General features: G+C 36.0%; 1 protein-coding gene across 5 annotated transcripts in view; it reads right to left on the bottom strand.

Annotated features, from left to right (window-relative positions):
- Positions 1–21715, bottom strand: part of SMC5 (structural maintenance of chromosomes 5) — a 101212-nt gene that overhangs the window by 52480 nt on the left and 27017 nt on the right. For all 5 annotated transcript variants that reach the window (XM_081279421.1, XM_081279423.1, XM_081279425.1 and 2 more), the window contains exons 4-8: positions 13944–14106; positions 12685–12819; positions 11124–11264; positions 9591–9752; positions 7619–7690 (exon numbers count right to left, since the gene is read on the bottom strand). In XM_081279421.1, coding sequence (XP_081135547.1) covers positions 7619–7690; positions 9591–9752; positions 11124–11264; positions 12685–12819; positions 13944–14106 — 673 coding nt within the window. The remainder of the gene's footprint in view (positions 1–7618; positions 7691–9590; positions 9753–11123; positions 11265–12684; positions 12820–13943; positions 14107–21715) is intronic.

The raw sequence follows: 21715 nt of genomic DNA, 5'->3' as shown, positions 1-21715 counted from the left end.
GCGCGAAGAGGAAGATGCCTGCGGGAAGTGAGTAAGCCGCTCCGTGCTCCGCGCCACGCACCACCACGTCTGAAAAGATGAGACAAACAGCTGTGACTCAGCATTAATCCATCCGGAGGAAACAACTGATCAGCCCTTCTCATCATACAGAGGTAAATGCCTACCGAGCCTTCATAAGTAGTGGCCACAGGTTCCAAACGGGGCTTGAGAGAGACAGTAAGGACCCACCAGTTGCATTGGTCGCCCGGCAAAGGGAAACGAACTGTCGCCATTTGCAAGAGACACCACTATGGCAGAGAACTGACGTCACCAGACTGCGGCGGAGGAGATAACTTCATTGAAACCTGCTGCTACAGGTGTGTAACCCCCTAGCTTTCCCTCTCCACACATCGGGGAAACCTTAAGGGCCCCTCCCAGTTCTCCCGTGAGTGCTACAGCCAGCCCAAGGAAATCAGAGGTGGTGCGGGACCCGTGGCGCGGGACTACTGCTCCCACCAGGGCTGACTGCTGAGGTCTCTTGCACCAGCTATGGGGGAGTGGCTACCGGAGTGCAAGTAAAATTCGCCGAGGATTCTCAGCCCCAAGCTCTACAAACTTAGGGTCTGAGGGAATGGCAAACTGGAAGAGTGAGCCCAGTCGTTCATGAAAACAGGGCTCCCGGGAGCAGCAGACCTGGCGTGTAGCCAGTATTGTGGTGAGAGGGGCCTGGCTAGAGGAAAAGTGGGAAGTGACTAGACACAAGAGGAGGCCCTAGGCACGCAGGATTGGAGACTCGCCCAGTCTGGGAGGAGCTGCTGCACAGTGATTGGTTCCCGCGTACTGACAGAAGAAACTTGACCTGGTGGGCACAGCGCCACCTACTGGAAGAGAAGTTAATCAAACTCTAAGACGGCATTTATTAGTTTTTTTTTTTTTTTTGATTTGGGTTTTTCTGTCATCTTCATTTTTCTATCTTGTTTTTTTTCTTTTTTTCTTTCTTTTTCTTTTTTCTCTTCTATTTTTAATTTCAATTTTTTTTAATTATTATTTTTTAAATTTTTTTCTTTTTTTAGTTCCTATTTCTTTCTTCTTTTGTCTTTTCATTTTTCTTATCCGCCCTTCCTTGAATTCTACCTGCTTACTCTCATTCTCTTTAGTGACTTCTTCCCTTCCCTTCTAATACCTTTCCTCCCAAGCATCAAATAAATTTATAGGAGTAAACAGTAACTCAGCAGTCAAACAGAACAAGAAGCAACATGAGCAGCTTCAAGAAGCAAGGAAGAAAAGGAGTACAAACAATGCAGGACAGCCTAAATATTCAGGAGGACCTAGAGTCATCAGAACAATGGTCATATAAAGACCTCAAGGAACACCTTAGACAGATGGAATGGAACCTTAAAGAGGATACAAGACAGCAAATTCAAGCAGCGAAAGAACACATTGAGAATGAATTAAATAAACAGCTAAAAGAAGAAGTTAAGCATCTCTATCAGGAGATAGAGATTATAAAAAATAATCAAACAATAATTCTAGAAATGAAGGAAACGATAAACCAAATTAAAAACTCAATTGAGAGTATCACTAACAGAGTGGAGCAAGTAGAAGCCAGAACGTCAGATAATGAAGACAAAATATACCATCTTGAAAAGAGTCTAGCCAACTCAGAAACGCTGGTAAAAAATCACGAGAAAAACATCCAAGAGTTATGGGATAACATAAAAAACCCAACTTACGAGTCATCAGGATAGAAGAAGGTACAGAGATTCAAACCAAGGGAATGAGAAACCTGCTGAATGAAATAATTACAGAAAACTTTCCAGAGATAAAAAAGGAAACAGATATACAAATTGAAGATGCATACAGGACACCGAGCACACAAAATCACAGTAGACCAACGCCAAGACACATTGTTATGAAGATATCCAATATACAGAGCAAAGAGAAAATATTAAAAGCTACAAGAGAAAGGAGACAGATTACATTCAGGGGTAAACCAATAAGGTTAACAACAAAAACAAAACAAAAAACAAAACAACAAAAAAAACAAAAACAAAAAAAACAAAACAACAAAAACAGCATAGTACTGGTACCAAAACAGGTGGGTGGACCAATGGTATAGAATAGAGGACACAGAGACTAATCCACAAAGTTACAACTATCTTATATTTGATAAAGGGCCTAAAAGCATGCAATGGAGGAAAGATAGCATCTTCAACAAATGGTGTTGGGAAAACTGGAAATCCATATGCAACAAAATGAAACTGCATGCACAAAACTCGCCATGCACAAAAGTTAACTCAAAATGGATCAAGGAGCTTGATATCAAATCAGAGTCTCTGCGTCTGATAGAAGAAAAAGTTGGCTCCGATCTACAGATTGTGGGGTCGGGCTCCAAATTCCTTAATAGGACACCCATAGCACAAGAGTTAATAACAAGAATCAACAAATGGGACTTCCTTAAACTAAAAAGTTTTTTCTCAGCAAGAGAAACAATAAGAGAGGTAAATAGGGAGCCTACATCCTGGGAACAAATTTTTACTCCTCACACTTCAGATAGAGCCCTAATATCCAGAGTATACAAAGAACTCAAAAAATTAGACAATAAGATAACAAATAACCCAATCAACAAATGGGCCAAGGACCTGAACAGACACTTCTCAGAGGAGGATATACAATCAATCAACAAGTACATGAAAAAATGCTCACCATCTCTAGCAGTCAGAGAAATGCAAATCAAAACCACCCTAAGATACCATCTCACTCCAGTAAGATTGGCAGCCACTATGAAGTCAAACAACAACAAGTGCTGGCGAGGATGTGGAGAAAAGGGTACTCTTGTACATTGCTGGTGGGACTGCAAATTGGTGCGGCCAATTTGGAAAGCAGTTTGGGGATTCCTGGTAAAGCTGGGAATGGAACCACTATTTGACCCTGCTATTGCCCTTCTCGGACTATTCCCTGAAGACCTTAAAAGAGCATGCTACAGGGATACTGCCACATCGATGTTCATAGCAGCACAATTCACAATTTCTAGACTGTGGAACCAACTCAGATGCCCCTCAATAGATGAATGGATAAAAAAAAATGTGGCATCTATACACAATGGAGTACTATGCAGCAATAAAAAATGACAAAATCATAGAATTTGCAGGGAAATGGACGGCACTAGAGCAGATTATGCTTAGTGAAGCTAGCCAATCCCTAAAAAACAAATACCAAATGTCTTCTTTGATATAATGAGAGCAAATATGAACAGAGCAGGGAAGAAGAGTAGGAAGAAAAGAGTAACATTAATCAGTGACATGAGATGGGAGGGAAAGGGAGAGAAGAGGAAAATTGCATGGAAATAAAGGGAGACCCTCATTGCTATACAAAATTACATATAAGAGGTTGTGAGGGGAATGGGAAAATAAACAAGGAGAGAAATGAATTACAGTAGATGGGGTAGAGAGAGAAGAAGGGAGGGGAGGGGAGGGGGGATAGTAGGGGATAGGAAAGGTAGCAGAATACAACAATTACTAATAGGGCATTATGTAAAATTGTGGATGTGTAACCGACGTGATTCTGCAATCTGCATTTGGGGTAAAATTGGGGGTTCATAACCCACTTCAATCTAATGTATGAAGTATGATATGTCAAGAGCTTTGTAATGTTGTGAACAACCAATTAAAAAAAAAATAAAAAAACAAAACACAACATGACTTGTATGCTGAAAACTACACAATGCTGACAAAAGAAATCAAGGTCATTCTCCAACTATTTAATGCAATTCCTAATAAAATTCCAGCAACATTTTTCTGTAGATATAGAAAAGATTTGGATTTCATCAGAAGTGATAAACTTTTAAAATCCTCTCCTCCATAAAAGCAATGCATGCACAAGAACAAAAACTGTCACATTAACTTTTTTAGAATTCTGAAATTTAACCAAATGCTTGTAGCAATCTAGAAGTATTTACTTAAGAAAATGTTTGAGTCTCCATAACAGGAAGCTTTGTGGAATTTTACACATGTCCTATTCTCAAACCCCTCTCCCTATTTCTGTGATAGTCTTAAAAACCAACAGCCTAGAACCACAGTGAAAACTAGCAGCATTAAAGACAATAGAAAGGTGTGAATAAGTTAAGAACTCTTAAATCTTCATTCTCATAGAAATGTCATTTTCTGCTCTGTATGGCAGTTTCCCAGAAAAACTGATTTGGCAAGGCTTGTCTTCATTGACCCAACTCAGTTCACTCACTACAATCTTAAATTTCCCCTGAACACATTTGTCAAAAACAATCAGCAGGAATCATTTATCATAAGAGCTGTCTGAAGAGGGATAATAACAGTTGCAGCAGACAATAAGCTCAACAAAAATCTTCAAAGGAAAAACTGGGGTATGAGATGTCTAATCAAAGTTTTGGATGCTTCTGGGAATCCAAAAGGCCATGTATATGAGTAGAACTATACATGCTCTAAAAGACCTGAGAAGGCCCTAAGGTCTCACCTGTTTCACCTTGAGGCTCTGTGCAATTAGAAAGTAAAGTCAGGGACAGAGCTGGGACTAGCAGTGAAAATTAGAAAAATTTAACAATCTAAGGAACATTCATTCAAACAAAATGACTAGATTTCAATGACAAGTAAGGGCAATGCCCAGCTTGGGAACCACTAAGTTAAATGAGCACTGGCTTTGGTAGTCACATATAATGAAGAATACAAACTTCAAAGAATCAGGAAACCACTAAAACATAAAGAATATCAAGGCTTGGGACTGGGAAGGAGAGATGATTGTAAGAGTTGCTACACTGTTATTGAAACGGACTAGTTTTAACCAAAAATTTTAACACAAACAAATAAGAAAATATGGTCTACATTCTGGGGAAAAAAGTGAACAGAAAAGTTCCTGAGTATTATGGTTCAGATATGAGATCTCCTCAAAAAGCTCATGAGGTAATGCAAGAATGCACAGAGATAAAGTGATTAGATATGAGCTGTGATCTAATCAAGGGATTAATCTATTCAATGGAATACTAGATGGTAACTGTAGACAAATGGGTGTGGCTAGAGGAAACAGGTAACTGGGGAAGTGCCCTTGGGGATTATATTTTGTCCCTAGCTTCTCAGGCTCTCTGATTCCCAGCAGTCACGAGTTGAGCAGCTTTCCTCTGCTGCATCCTTACCTGACAATAACCTGCACAAAGGAATCAAGAGCACTGGTAAAGGTAATTACATGGGTAAAAGTAAAAGGACAGTATAAGTGTATTTTGTAGTTTGTAACTCTTTTTTTCCCTTCTACCTGATATGAAAGACAACTGCTGTAATATTTTATACACACACACACACACACACACATATATATATAGCAAAATACAATTAATATAATTATGAGGAGGATATATCAGCCTACAGAATGGGAAAAATTCTTGGCCAGCTACTCCTCCGATAGGGGGTTAATATCCAGAATATGCAAAGAACTCAAAAACTTAAACACTAAAAAGAAACAACCCAATCAATAAATGGGCAAAAAAAAAAAAAAAAAACTAAACTAAACAGAAACTTCTCAAAAGAAGAAACACAAATGACCAACAAATATATAGGAAAAAAATGCTCAACATCTCTAGCAATCAGGGAAATGCAAACAAAACTACACTAAGATTTCATCTTATTCCATTCAGAATGGCAATTATCAAGAACACAAACAACAATAAATGCTGTTGAGGTCATAGAGGGGAAAGGCACACTTGTGAGGCTGTAGACTACTGGTACAACCACTTTGGAAAGCAGTATGGAGATTCCTCAAAAAACTAGGGATGAAACCAGCATGTAATCCAGTTATCCTACTCCTTGGTATTTTCCCCAAAGATCTACAATCAGCATACCATAGTGATACAGGTATCTCAATGTTTACAGCAGCACAATTCACAATAGCTGAATATAGAATCAACTCAGATGCCCATCAATAAATGAATGGATTAAGAAATTGATTATATATATACAATAAATTTCCACTCAGCCATAAAAAAGAGCAAAATATGGCATTTGCCAGTAAATGGAGAATATCATGCTAAGTGAAATAAGCCAAACTCAGAAACTCAAAGGTCTAATGTTTTCTCTCATATGCCAAAGCTAGAGTAAAATAGAGGAAAGGCAGATGGAGGGATTGGGTAACAAAGGGAAGATCAGTAATATAGAAAGAAGAGATGGAGAGGCAGAGAGAGAAATAGGTATGGGGGACAATGCAGAATGAATTCTTAAAAAATTATGTTATCTGCATATATAAAAATACCACAAGGAACTTCACCTTTATGCATAGGTAGGAAGAACTAATTGAATATAAATAAATAGATGAGTTAAAGAAAGTCTAGTAGAGAAAGGAGAATAGGAGAGGAAAGTTGGAAAAAAAAGGTAAAGATAAAAGGGAGGGATCATGAACTAAAATCAAATTCCATGCACGTCTGAGTCTGTCAGGATGAACCCAACTATTATGTATGAGTATAAAGCCCTAATTTTAAAAATGGATATATCAAGTAAGTAAAAAAGTACGTAGACCATTTGAATAATATCGCAGAAAGCCTACTCACATATGTGTATATATATACATGTATCTCCACAACCAAAGATAGAAAGCAAATTCTTCTCAAATATATTTGGAGCATGTATAAAAATCAAATATAAAATAAAAGCCCAAAAGATGTGTCAAAAAATTCTAAAGTCGCCAGGTATGGCAGCATATGCCTGCAATCCTAGCAGCTCTGGTGGCTCAGACAGGAGGATCAAAGCCAGCCTCAGCAACTTAGTGAGGCCCTACGCAACTCAGTGAGACCCTGTCTCTAAATAAAATACAAAATAGGGCTGGGGATATGGCTCAGTGGTTGAGTACCCTTGAGTATAAAGGAGTATGACTAGAACTCTAATTGGAAAAAAAAAGAAAAAGAAAGCTTAAAATTCCTTATATGAAGGGTTAAGGGTGTAGCTCAATGTTACCATTTGTTAGCCTGTGCTAACAAATGTCAGGTCCTGGGTTCAATCCCCAGTGCCCTCCAAAAAAAACACAAAACCGAACAAACAAAAAAGCCCTATCTGTAAAAACTAATATAATAAGAATGTCAAAGTAAGCTCATATGAATAAAAATATTTTATGAAAATTATAAAATCTAAAACTAAAAGAAAATACCAGTATATGTGAGATATAGTCAAATGAGTAGTTCTGAGGAATTTTACAATTATTTTCTGCTCAACTACTATGCTTCCAAATCTGTTTTCCTCAGATTAACGTAAGAAATCTTAAATTTCCTTTACAGATTAACATAAGAAATAGAGATTGAGGAGGATCCTGGACAACTCCCAAACAAGAATCTGACTCTAGTCCTGGAGCACACCTGTGATCCCAGCAACTGGACTTAAGAAGCTGAGGCAGAAGGCTCATGACCAGCTTAGGCAATTTAGTGAGATCCTGCCTCAAAATAAGGATGTAGCTTAGTAGTAGAGCATTCCTGGATTCAATTCTCAGTTCTACCACTGGAAGGAAGGAAAGAAAGAAGGGAGGAAGGAAGGAAAGGAAGAAAAAAAAATCAAGGAAAAGTTTGACTCATTATCCAGATCTGAACATAAAAGTAAGGGCAAATTAAGGAAATAACAATTTCAACAGAATATCTTACATGTTTATCTTTCCTTTCTATAACATCTTGTTTCTGTTTGCATTTTTGAGATGTCTCTTTAATGTCTGTTGCCTGTAAGAACCAGGAGGGGAAAAGGTAATTAAAAACTCAAATCAGCATGTGGCTCTACCCATCCAAATAATGTTATATGAGTTAACTCACAACAGTACTTTCTCAATTTATTTATTTCAAATTCATAATATCACAACATATATAAACAGTATAGAAATCTACAAAAGGTTATTCCAAACAATATTAAAAATAGCTAGAGAATATGCATACATATCTATCAGGCCAGATACAGTGGTACACACTGGTAATCCCAGCTACTTGGGACGTGGAAGAAGAATGATAAAAATTGAGCGCAAAGCTATCTCCAAATAAAAGGGTTGGGAATGTAGCTCAGCGGTAGAGCACTTGCCTAGCATGTGTGAGAAAAAAATGTAGACTGATTTAATGTGCCACCTCAGAATCCAAGAGCACTTCTTCAGGAAAATAATTTTAAAACATTAGGCTATATAGATTTCTACAAAAACAAATTAGGCAAAGAGATAATGACAATGTCTCAATAGCTAGGCTTCTGTTATAAAAGATAAGTGAAACAAGGGTTTTAAATATGATACTTTAGAGACTTGGAATTTACTGTCCACGTTTTTTTCACTATAAAAAAAAATTTAGTAGAAACATCAATTCTGGAACCCAAACAAACAAACAACAACAACAAAAAAACCCCAAACAATTATAAACCCAAGTGTATGGTTTAGATGTGGAATGTCTCCCAAAAGCTCATGTGTTCAAGACTTGATCCCCAAAACAGTAATGTCCAGTGGGGCTTTTAGGAAGTGGTTGGATCATAAGAACTATATAATTTCATCAGTAAATTAATCCATTTGATAGGTTAATATTATGAATGAACTACTGGGAGGAGGTGGAAACTTAGGCAGGTAGGGCATGGTTGAAAGTAAATTACTGAGGGATGTGCCCTGGGACCATAGCTTATCTGTGGGTCTTTCCTTACTCTCCACCTCTCTCTATGGTTCCTTGCTGTCAAAAGTTGAGTGGCTTTCCTTAGTCATACCCTCTTCTGCCATGATGTTCTCTCACCTCTGGCCAAAGGCAAAGAAACAGGCCAACCATGGACTGAAATCTCCGAAATTGTGGGTCAAAATAAATCTTTTCTCCTCCAAGTTGTTTTGTGTCATGTATTTTGGTCACAGTGACAAAAAGGTGATTAATACACACACCCTAACTATAACCAATCACCACGAACATGACACTGACTGATATTTATTAGTTCTAAATTCTTTAAGAAGACATGTTATCTTTGAGATTTAGTATCTTTAACTATGAAGTGAGAATATTTTTCTAGATTAAAAGTATCTATAATCCTTTCTTGCTCTCAAATTTGAAATGATCAATAGGGTTCAGTACTATTTGCACTTTCAGGCATTCAAAGTGAAGTCTTGGAACATATACCTCCTGAGATAAGGGAAGATTAATACATTTGGAAAGCAGGAATTTAAACCATTCTCAAAATAATCTCTGACCCCAAAGTTCCTTTAAAGGTTAAAAGTCATGACCATAAAGGTTATACTTTTAAAACACAAGTAATGACTATATTATTTATTCCAACAAATAACAGATTTTCTGTATCATTTTCCTCCAAAAGGGTGTATAATTACAAAGCAGAGATAACAAATTCACAAAAGGAGTTCAATGTTTCTAGAAATACTATTATAAATCATTTTGTAATTAAAACAATCAGATTTTATTTTTCTCTTTTTATATCTTGGAATTTCTATAAAGTAGCAATCCTTCAACAATAACAAGCTCTTGAAAGCCCTATAGTAACTCCTAGTTAAAGAAAAAAAGTAATAAAATTTACAAGTAAATTAAAAATATTTTGAAATAGCTGAAAATAATATTTGCTAAAATAAAATTCAGATAATGCAAAACTGAATAAGCAAAGTACCTTTTCTTTGATTAGAGCCTCCAAATTATGGCGTTGCCTTTCAATTTCCTCAATCCGACGTGTCATAGGAATCTGTCCTTCTTTAAGTTTTCTGACCTCTTCCTTCATTTGGTCACGGGCTAGTTTTACTTCTTCATATTCCTGACGAACATTTTCATATTCCTTGCAAATAATTCAAGAAATAAAGTTAATGCACTAATCAGCTTAAACCAATACATATTCTAAAATCAAGGTACAGGCAGGAAAAAAAAAATCTAAAAAATATTTTGTCACTAAAATAAGATTTTCCTCTAATTTCTCAGGTAAGAAAGGATTTATCAATATATAAAGAAACAAAAGAAATAATTCTGAAAGGTAAAAATGAAAGAAAATTACAAAAGGAAAATAGGTCAAAGAAAAATGAAAAGAAGCATGTTGCTAGCTAGTTGGGTAAAAATGACACTCTTCATGTCACAAGAATTAATAAATATTTGGTGAGTAAATTTATAAGTGGAGGGCTAATACAGTATATACAGAAGAACACAAATATTCATTAGAGTAAATAAAAAAAGAAGAAAATTTTTAAAAAGACTGGGGAAACTAAGACTTCAGAAGATAATGTCAGTGAAAGAAAAATAAGAGACACAGGGAAAATGCAGTCAAGAAGAAGAAAATAAAGGAAAAAAATTAAGAATAATAGAATTATGAAATGCAGGGGAGTGATACCACAAATACAATGATATTATTGTTTATAATCTAAGTCACTTCTTTTGGGGGGCGGGGTGCATACCAGGGATTGAACCCAAAGGTGCTTAACCACTAAGCCACATCTCCAGCTTTTATTTACATTTTATTTTGAAACGGTCTAACTAAATTGCTTAGGGCCTCTCTAAATTGTTGAGACTGGCTTTGAACTTGCAATCTTCCTGCTTCAACCTCCCAAACCACTGGTATTACAGGTGTACACCACCACATGCAGCTCACTTTTTAAAAAATCTAATATTATTTCCAATCTAACTTTTGAAAAAACACTAGGAAACTTTCCTTACTTATTTTGTTCCACCTATGGAGGAACATTAATCTTTAGCCCATAATGTAGACTGAGGTATGAAATATATCACACTGTGATTAGAAAAACCACAGTAGCCTCAGGAAAATTATGAAACATGAGTAGAGAACTTTAGTTAAGATATTTCAGCTACATTTGTAGCTGAATTTTTTATCAGTGGCATATCTCAAGTAAGTTCTTAATGACCTAAGAACATTCAAAGATTTAATGTTTTGACATACATAAATCTTTTTAGATCTAACATTTTGAAAATATCAAAGAACTAGCTTTAATGAACCAAAATCTGAAAGAATACTGACTCAACTGACGATTTGTTATAAAACAACTAGCACACATCTATATTATAAAGAGTAAGAGAGGTATAAATTGTAATATGTATACTATATAAAGCAAAAAATAATTTGAACACATAATTAATGCATTCTTTATAACTATTCCACTACTTAAAGATTCACCTATTTTCCTCTGTAATAATTAAGACTTACCACCCATGGCCGTTTTGCTTCAAGCATCTCAATTAAATCTAAGTGTCGTTTCCTTTCATAGAACCTCTCGACATCTTGTTTGTATCTTTCATTCCTCTGAACCATTTTCTCTAGATATTCAGTTTTTTCTTTGCAAGAAGTCTAAATTAAATATTTGTTGAACAATCAGTTTAAATGAAAAAAAAATGGCAACAGGTCAAATTTTTTAACAATGAAAAATAATGCCAGCAAAATTTCACAATAAAGAATTTTGCAGGCGCTTTGTAAGAGCTATCTGTCTCATCTACTTCAGGGGTAGAAACAATTCACTTAATACATGTTTGAGTATTCCTTATACAAAATGATTGGAGCCAGAAGTGTTTGATTTCATAATTTTCAGATTTTGAAATATCTGCATAGATGTTACCAATTAAGCATCGCTAATCCCAAAACCCAAAATTCAATACTCCAAAATCTGAAGTTTTCTGAGAACCAATATGACACTCAAAAAGCCTTGAATTTGCAGCATTCAAATTTTGGATTAGGGATGCTCAAACTATCAGCTTTATACTGTGAATTAACAAATACAAAGATACACTCAGAACATGGTAGAATATATTATCATTTTTCTCTCAAAAGATGGTAAGTTAGAGGAGTATTTCAGGTGGGAGTAGTAGATTGATGTGAAAAAAGGTAAAAGAATTGAAGGAGTATCTCAAGTAGGATAAAATAATTATAAAAAGTTCAAAACAGCTCCTTTGGTCATTCCCTCTTAATTTGTGCAAAAAAAAAAAAATAACATTTTACTACAATAAATACATATTACCAAGTACAGACAGTTATATTTGAACAGAAAGTGTCTGTTTATAAGAGTTCTCATTATGAAAATGTATTTATTTATTTTAGATGAAGGGATATGGCTAAAGATCTATTAAATAAAATACCTTTACCAATATTATGCCATAAAGGATATTTTTTTATAAATTTCTTAAAGATGAAAATACTTAACAATGCAACTAAATGTTTAGTTCTCTTAAAATACAGAGAAAGCTGGTTCGACAGAGGTGTTATATTAAATACAACACTTACATTTGCTGTATTACCTAAAAACTTTCATGGTTCCTGACACATGGAAGATATTTAGTAGGTACTAACTCAATGACAAAATATCACGATTTCCTGAGGGAAAAATCCAAAATGGTGCTACTGGTTTCTTAAAATCTAAATTAATAACAAGTATTGCTGTTAAATTTTTCAAACTTTTATTCCTAAATGAAAATACATCTTAGACTGTTATCAAATTAATATTTAAGTGTGTTTTGTCAGCAGAGAGTAAATACTCAGAACACATTAATGTTTGGACAACAGCTTGAATGAAAACAAGTCTTCAAATTGTCAAACTTTACAATATCAAATCCATTCTCCTTTTTTGTCATTTAACTGATGTCATTATCCTGGGTTAAAAAAAAAAAATCACAAATATGAATTCAATTAATGAACAGAACTATTACTTACTCTTCTACAGTTCATAACATAGATATCAATAAGGGACAACAGACATGAGTTGTATATTTATAAATACCTCCAGCTGTTTTTCTTTCTCCCTGAAGTTTTTGAGTTCACAGTGATACCTGTGCATTTCTGGAGGACCAATTGACTTCTCAGTAGCTTCAAGCAGTTCTATTTTGCTGAGTTTTGCAAATTCTCCTACTTTGTCCTAGAGCATAAACATTAAATAGCAGCAACTTGATAATTTATAAATATCTTTAAAATGTATTTTATTCAGTGATTACACTTAAAACTTTGAGATATGAGTCTCATATAAACATGTTACATATTATTCTTTAATAAAGACAACACAGCAGAAATGATCATCTTTTTGGTAACTTTTAAAACATTTCTAGGGGCTGGGGATGTGGCTCAAGCGGTAGCGCGCTCGCCTGGCATGCGTGCGGCCCGGGTTCGATCCTCAGCACCACATACCAACAAGGATGTTGTGTCCGCCGAGAACTAGAAAATAAATATTGAAAATTCTCTCTCTCTCTCTCTCTCTCCTCTTTAAAAAAAAAAAAAAAAAAAAAAAATTTCTATGTCAATAATTTATAGGTTGAAATTACATGGATCATAAACAGATTATGGATAAAAGAGAAAATAGTCTCCTGGACTGAAGTGATCACTATTCACATATCAGGTGGAATGTTCCAAGTTAAAAAAAAAAAAAAAAAAAAAAAGGCAATTTCAAATATCTACTTTTGAGACAGTCTGACATGAGCTGATAAATGAAAAAAACTTTCAGATTTTATGTTTTTACTTAAGTTGGACTTATTTAATTAAACCATTATGTTTCTGAAGAAAATGAATAATACTGTCACTAAACAGCATTCAAAGACAAATGTAAAAGGTATTTAACATCCATTATCAGGATTTTTAATTCTTAAATAAATTTAATATTAAACAAGATTTTAGAAGGTACACATACAAGAGTTTTAGTATATTCAATATTTTATACAAACACCTTGATTAAAAAGCTGTTTACTGACAAAATTTAGGTTCTACAAATGAAGCACAAAGCTACTGAAACTACTCTGTACTTAAAAATAATACACTTAAACTAAAGTGACTGAGCAACTGAGATGTTTTTTATTAACTGAAATTAATAACATTATACTATAAGTGGTAAGAGTTCTTTCACAAAGAACTATTAGTATTAAAAGTACTATGTGTTCAATGTAAATGATAATCATTATAATATCTCTTGGAAAATATTTCTAGTCTCATATGGCATAAAGAGTAAATTCTAGAAACAAAACTTCCCCATTTTTACATTTACTTCTACCATACCTGAGGTAGAAACTGGCAAAGATTGCCCACTTGAATATTTAAGGCTGCAACTTGTTCTTCAACCACTTTCTGGGTTGTAGATTTTTTGTTGATGAACCAAAAGGACTGATTTTTTGCCACATCAATCTCACGGGTGATTATAAGATTTCCAGAAGTCCTGAACCTGATTAAAGAATAATTTTTAAATATTTATTATCAAAATACATTATTTAAGAAATAAAATTTCCGACACTCTTGTTCACCAAAGGTACCATAAAGGATTATTATGATTTTTTATTCCTTCTGATATTTTGACCCCTCCCAATAAGGAAATCTTGACATTTTATTAGTAGTAAAACCATAACTGGCCACGTGTCAATTACTACTTATTCAACAATTTAAAGTTTTAGCAAAACAAAATTAAAATTCAATATTAATTCACAAACACTACCAGAGGAGTTGCATATCTAGAGTTATTTATCCTTTAAAAATAGTTATGCTATTCTTTTATCACATGCATTGACTGCATTTTAAAATGGGCCGATATATGTAAAAGCATAACAGTTAAACCTTGAAATAGTCCCTAGTTGGAAAATGTTAAAAATGAATACCGACTCTTACATGAGCATTTCTAGAAATCAAAATTAGCCTGCCCATACAGGTAGCTCATGGCTTCTTCACCGTGTACTCTTCTTTGAATTCAGAGGGAATTATATTACATGGCTACAAAGAACATTAAGCAACATAGAATCGGAAAGAAGGGTATTTACTTATTTCTTGCTTTTAGAGGTACTACTGCTCCACACCTCCCATCTATTCATCCATCTTCTTCACTGGGAATCAGCAGCATGTGGTAAAAAGATAAATTATTGGTATCTAATGGCTAGATGATAATAATTTATAAATGTTGTCTATATAGATTAGATTATAATCAGAATACTTCAAACACTAAAATTTTAGAACTTCAAAAATACTAGTTTTAAATCTTCATTTCCAGCAGAATGTCTAATGAAGTACCCTTACTGATTTTCCTACTATAAACAACTAAAAGAATGAATAAACTATCTTCATAAATGCATTTATCAGATAGCATGAAAGTAAGGAGTTCTGGCCAAGATATTAAAGCAAATGGAAAACCAGAGTGAAAAAATGAAACTGATCTTCACCTTGAGGGCAACTACCCAACTAGGTGACCCTGAGGGTTTATTTGCATGATCTCCTGGCAGAGGGACTGCAGACAAAGTGCAAAGCTACCCAATGTGCAGAGTGTTATAGAAAACCACCCCCAAGAAGCTACCCTTCCTCAGTAGAAGGATAAACAACTTCTTCATCCCCACCAAAACCACCAGTAGGGACAGCAAAGCAAAACTGACTGTCTCATCTATGACTTGATCCAAGAAACAAACAAAAGGTCTCCCTGAGAATCACTAGCCACAAGTTATCCTCAAACATGTTTATGTTTGTATCTTTAAGTTACATAATCTACCTACAAAGTTCAAAACCTCTTGAGCTGAGAATTCAATATAATATGATCCTGGATTGAAAGCATACAATGCTCTCTGGTAAAAATTCCTTCTGTAGGAATTTACTCCATCCTCAAAGAATTAGCACAGATAAAGGTTTAAAAACAAAGCAGCTCACTGGAAACACAGACACAAGAAAACAAAGCACCAAGAACAAGCAGAATTATAGAAAGCAAAATCATAAAGATGAAAAATATAAAAGATGTATAAGATATATAAGAGATACAGATGACTAAGAAAATCTAATGATCTGATAAAATTTCTAAAGGATGGGCAAAGAAAATGGGTCAGTGGCAATATGTGAAGAGATAAGAATTTTCCAAAACTGAAGTAAGACACAAAGCCATAGATTTAAGAAACTTGTCAGATGTGGTAGTGTTAGGTGATAGCTAGCAATGAGCTGTAACATGTATGTCAAGGTCACAGGTTTACTTTAAGTTATTCTTAAAAGTTTTCATTAAGTTACTGCCAAGACAGATGAGTGAATAATTTGTTGCACACAACCTGCAGAAAAACATTAGTACACAAATCTTGAGAACAGATAAAAGTAAAACAGCTACAATGGGGGTTGGAGAGCTCAAGAAAGAAGGATTTAAGGGACTAACTCTCAACAGGGTCAAGATAAAACTAAGTTATGGTGCCAAATGTCTCCTACTAGTTCAGAAGGGGGGGGATGTTGGGGTGGGAAGTTTCTTTAGTGGACATAGGTGCACTGAGGTAACTTCTGACCAGCTGTTGACCCACCTGCTGTGAAAGAGATGTTGAACACCTGATTGGCAAAGAGTACAAAAGTGTCCCCAGTTCTGATAAACGCCAAACAGTAACAATTTGGTGACAGCATTGTCTATTTTGTCATTCTCTGTTTGAGCCTTACTTTGTTTTCACTTTATTTTCACCTTCACTTCCATTCTATTATCACTTATAATAAAGTTCTCTTGCATGGCTTTTGGTGTCTGACTTTAATTTTTTTTTTTGTGGGAAGGAACACAAGAACTGAGGTTTAGAGTTTTAGCTCCTTGCTTTCCTGTGACTGTGGCCAGCAACTCGGGAGGCTGAGGCAGAAGAATTTTAAGTTCCAGACTAGCTTCAGCCAGGACCCTCAACAAAATAAAAAAATAAAAGGGCTGGATTATAGCTCAGTGGTTAAGCTCCCCTGGGTTTAATTCCTGATATCAAAAATAAATAAGTAGTACTCAACATGGCGGCGGGCAGGCAGCGCTTTCAGTACCTCCTCAACTGCGTGGACAGAGAGATGCATATACGTTTAGATTCTACCTGCTGAGAAACTCCCAGCAAAATTCTGCTGAAGAGAGACCTGCTGGGGAATTTGGGATTATTGGAGGTGACAGCTTGCCCCAGACGGGTGAATTACGGCCACGAGGTGTGGAGGTCCGGGCGGCTCCGTGCTGCCGCTGCCTGGCGACCAGCACAGTAGGAGGCGGTTCAGCACTACGCGGCGGAGAGAGCCTATGAAGAGGTTGCTAACCAAGCCTTCATGAAAAGGCAAACCAGAACTGAATCCGAGACTGGGACAGACCAGAGACAGGCCAGACCCACCCCTCCCATCGGACACTCGGGCAAGGAGTCTGGGGTCCGCCATAGCAGAGAGCTGACATCACCAGAGTTCGGCAGACGGGATCCCTTCCCAGCGGAATCGGCTTTAGCAGGTGTGTGACTCCCACCCCTACCAGATACATACAGGTGGGAAACATCAAAAATCTCGCCCCAGAGTTCCATGGGCTTGACTATAGGGGCCTAGGGAAGCAGACGGGACTCCCGACCCCCAACTCCCCCTACCGCCAGTGGCGTGGGTGTGACTGTAGGGGCCTAGGGAAGCAGAGGAGACTCCCGACCCCCAACTCCCCCTACCACCAGCCGCAACACCCAAGGCCTTAGCCGCCAGTTCCCAGGGGCATGGCCACCAAAGAGGTCCAGGAAAATTAAACTATTGGTTCCCAGATCACCGCTCCACAACCCTGGGGTCAGGATGAATGAAAGAGAGAGTGCTCAGTAGTTTGGGAAACAGGGCACGCAATGGGGCTGCAAGTGTAACCAGATCCTTGGAGATCACCTCTGGTGAGCGGGGCCTGGCTGACTGGCTGGCAGGAGGAAGGGGGGAGGGGCCGGAGAAGAAAAACAGCTCTGGACTAACAGGACTAGAGAGATGACCAGTAGGGGAAGGAGTCGCCTTATTGGGATTGCTGTCGGCAAATAGAGGGCAGAAGCTCGGCTTGCAGGGCACAGCTCCACCTACTGGAAGAGAAGAAAATAGATCTCTAAGACTTCATTTATCTTTTTTTTCTTTCTTTCTTTTCCCTTTTCAATTTTTGTTGTTCTTTCCATTCTCCTCTATTCTACTTATTTTTCTTTCCCTCTTTCTCTTTAAGGACTCCTTCCTTCCCCTTCCCCCTAACTTTCATCCCAAGCATTACGACTTTCATTATGTGTAATTTTCTAAATGCAAATAGGTGATTGTTTCGAGGCTCTCTATAGGGCTCCTAAATACCTAGCTATTACCAAATACCCTGATTCATTCGCCTGTTAATATCCCCCTTCAGTAGAGCAATCTTCCAAAGTAGCCAAGACATACTAACCTTCATACCATCATAGCACCCAACCTAAACATAAAGTCCTAAGACCAAACAACAGATCACTATATACCTACAGAATCCTTAAGCCTTTTATGAATCAAGTGAATCAGCTTTAAATTACAATAAAGCCCAACATCTCTAGGCATAGTCTCCCACCACAAAGGAGAGACCACAGAGATATACAAAACCAAAACAAATTTATAGGAGAAAACAGAAACACAGCAGTTAAACAGAGTTGGAAAGTAACGTGAACACCATGAACAAACAAGGAAAAAAAGGATTACAAACAATGCAGGACAACTTAAATTTACAGGAGAACCAAGAGGCATCAGAAAAATGGACAGAGAAAGAACTCAAGGCATACCAAAAGGAATGGAATCTTAAAGAAGTCATTAGACAGCAAGTCCAAACAATGAAAGCATATTTTGAAAATGAATTGCATAAGCAGATTCAAGAAGCAAAAAGGAACTCTACCTCTAGATAGAGATTTAAAAAAAAAATCAAACAGTAATCCTAGAAATACAGGAAACCATAAACCAAATCAAAAACTCAAATGAGAATATTACAAATAGACTAGATCAAATAGAAGTCAGAACATCAGATAATGAAGACAAAGTTTATCAACTCGAAAAGAATATAGTCAATGCAGAAAGGCTGGTAAGAAACCATGAGCAAAATATCCAAAAGATATGGGATGTCATAAAAAAAACAAACTTAAGAGTCATTGGGATAGAAGAAGGTATAGAGATCTAAACCAAAGGATTGAACAATCTGTTGAATGAAATAATTTTAGAAAACTTTCCAGATATGAAAGATGGAATGGATTGCCAAATCCTGGAAGCCTACAGGACCCCAAACATACAAAACCATAATAGACCAACTCGAAGACACATTATTATGAAGATATCCAACATACAGAACAAGTAGAGAATATTAAAAGCTACAAGAGAAAGTAGGTAGCTTACATTCAGGGGTAAACCAATTAAGTTAACGGCTGATTTTTTATCACAGACGTTGAAAGCGAGAAGATCCTGGAACAACATATTTCAAACGCTGAAAAATAATGGATTCCAACCAACAATACTGTATCCAGCAAAATTAAGCTTCAGGTTTCACAATAAAATTAAAATATTCCACGATAAACAAAAGTTAAAAGAATTCGCAGCCAGAAAACCAGGACTGCAAAGCATTTTGAGCAAAACACTTCAAGAAGAGGAAATGAAAAAGAGCACCCAAAACTAACAGTGGGAGGTAACTCAGTAAAGGGGGGAAAATAACCAAAGAGGAAAAACAAGCCGAATTAAAATAAATAAATAAATAAACATGACTGGAAGTACAAACCATGTATCAATAGTAACCCTAAATGTTAATGGCTTAAACTCACCAATCAAGCGACATAGGCTAGTAACTTGGATTAAAAAAAAACAAATCCAACAATATGCTGCCTTCAGGAGACTCATATGATAGGAAAAGACATACACAGGCTGAAGGTGAAAGGTTGGGAAAAATCATACCACTCATATGGTCCTCGGAAACAAAGCAGGAGTGGCCATACTCATATCAAATAAAATCAACTTCAAACCAAAGTTATCAAAAAGGATAAAGAAGGACACTATATACTGTTAAAAGGAACCATTCACCAACAAGACATAACAATTATCAATATATATGCACCAAATAATGGTGCTGCAACGTTCATAAAACAAATTCTCCTCAAGTTCAAGAATTAAATAGACCACAACACAATAATTATGGGTGACTTCAACACACCACTCTCACCATTGGACAGATCCTCCAAACAAAAGTTGAATAAAGAAACTATAGAATTCAATACCACAATCAATAACCTAGACTTAACCGACATATATAGAATATATCAACCATCATCAAGTGGATATACGTTCTTCTCAGCAGCACATGGATCCTTCTCAAAGATAGACCATATATTATGCCATAAGACAACTCTTAGTAAATATAAAGGTGTGGAGATAATACCATGTATCTTAACTGATCATAATGGAATGAAATTGGAAATCAATGATAAAAGAAGGAAGGAAAAATCCTGCATCACCTGGAAAATGAACAATATGTTACTGAATGATCAATGGGTTACAGAAGACATAAAGGAGGAAATCAAAAAATTCTTAAGAGATAAACGACAATACAAACACAACGTATCGGAATCTATGGGACACAATGAAAGCAGTTTTAAGAGGGAAATTCATTGCCTGGAGTTCATTCCTCAAAAAAAGAAAAAAACCAACAAATAAATGAGCTCACACTTCATCTCAAAACCCTAGAAAAGGAAGAGCAAAACAACAGCAAATGTAGCAGAAGGCAAGAAATAATTAAAATCAGAGCGGAAATCAACGAAATTGAAACAAAAGAAGCCATTGAAAAAATTGATAAAACTAAAAGTTGGTTCTTCGAAAAAATAAATAAGATCGGCAGACCCTTAGCCATGCTAACGAAGAGAAGAACAGAGAGAACTCAAATTACTAACATACAGGATGAAAAAGGCAATATCACAACAGACACTACAGAAATACAGAAGATAATCAGAAATTATTTTGAAACACTATATTCCAATAAAATAGAAGATAGTGAAGATATCGATAAATTTCTTAAGTCATATGATTTGCCCAGATTGAGTCAAGAAGATACACACAATTTAAACAGACCAATAACAAAGGAGGATATAGAAGAAGCCATCAAAAGATTATCAACCAAGAAAAGCCCTAGACCAGATGGGTATACAGCGGAGTTTTACAAAACCTTTAAAGAAGAATTAACACGAATACTTTTCAAGTTATTTCAGGAAATAGAAAAAGAGGGAGCTCTTCCAAATTCATTCTGAGGCCAACATCACCCTGATCCCAAAACCAGACAAAGACACTTTAAAGAAAGAAAACTACAGACCAATATCTCTAATGAACATAGATGCAAAAATCCTCAATAAAATTCTGGCGAATCGGACACAAAAGCATATCAAAATAATTGTGCACCATGATCAAGTAGGATTCATCCCTAGGATGCAAGGCTGGTTCAATATACGAAAATCAATGTTATTCACCACATCAATAGACTTAAAAATAAGAACCACATGATCATCTCGATAGACGTACAAAAAGCATTCGACAAAGTACAGCATCCCTTTATGTTCAAAACACTAGAAAAACTAGGGATAACAGGAATTTACCTCAACACTGTAAAAGCTATCTATGCTAAGCCTCAGGCTAGCATCATTCTGAATGGAGAAAAATTGAAGGCATTCCCTCTAAAATATGGAACAAGACAGGGATGCCCTCTATCACCACTTCTATTTAATATAGTTCTCAAAACACAGGCCAGAGCAATTAGACAGATGAAAGAAATTAAAGGCATAAAAATAGGAAAAGAAGAACTTAAATTATCACTATTTGCAGATGACATGATTCTATACCTAGAACACCCAAAAGGGTCTACAAAGAAACTACTAGAACTAATAAATGAATTCAGCAAAGTGGCAGGATATAAAATCAACATGCATAAATTAAAGGCATTCCCGTATATCAGCGACAAAACTTCTGAAATGGAAATGAGGAAAAACACCCCATTCACAATATCCTAAAAAAATAAAATAAAATACTTGGGAATCAACCTAACAAAAGAGCTGAAAGATTTATACAATGAAAACTAC

The sequence above is a fragment of the Spermophilus citellus genome, assembly GCF_964194105.1.
Source record: "Spermophilus citellus genome assembly, chromosome: 2".
NCBI classification, from domain to species: Eukaryota; Metazoa; Chordata; class Mammalia; order Rodentia; family Sciuridae; genus Spermophilus; species Spermophilus citellus.
This window is presented reverse-complemented; position numbering and strand designations above follow the sequence as displayed.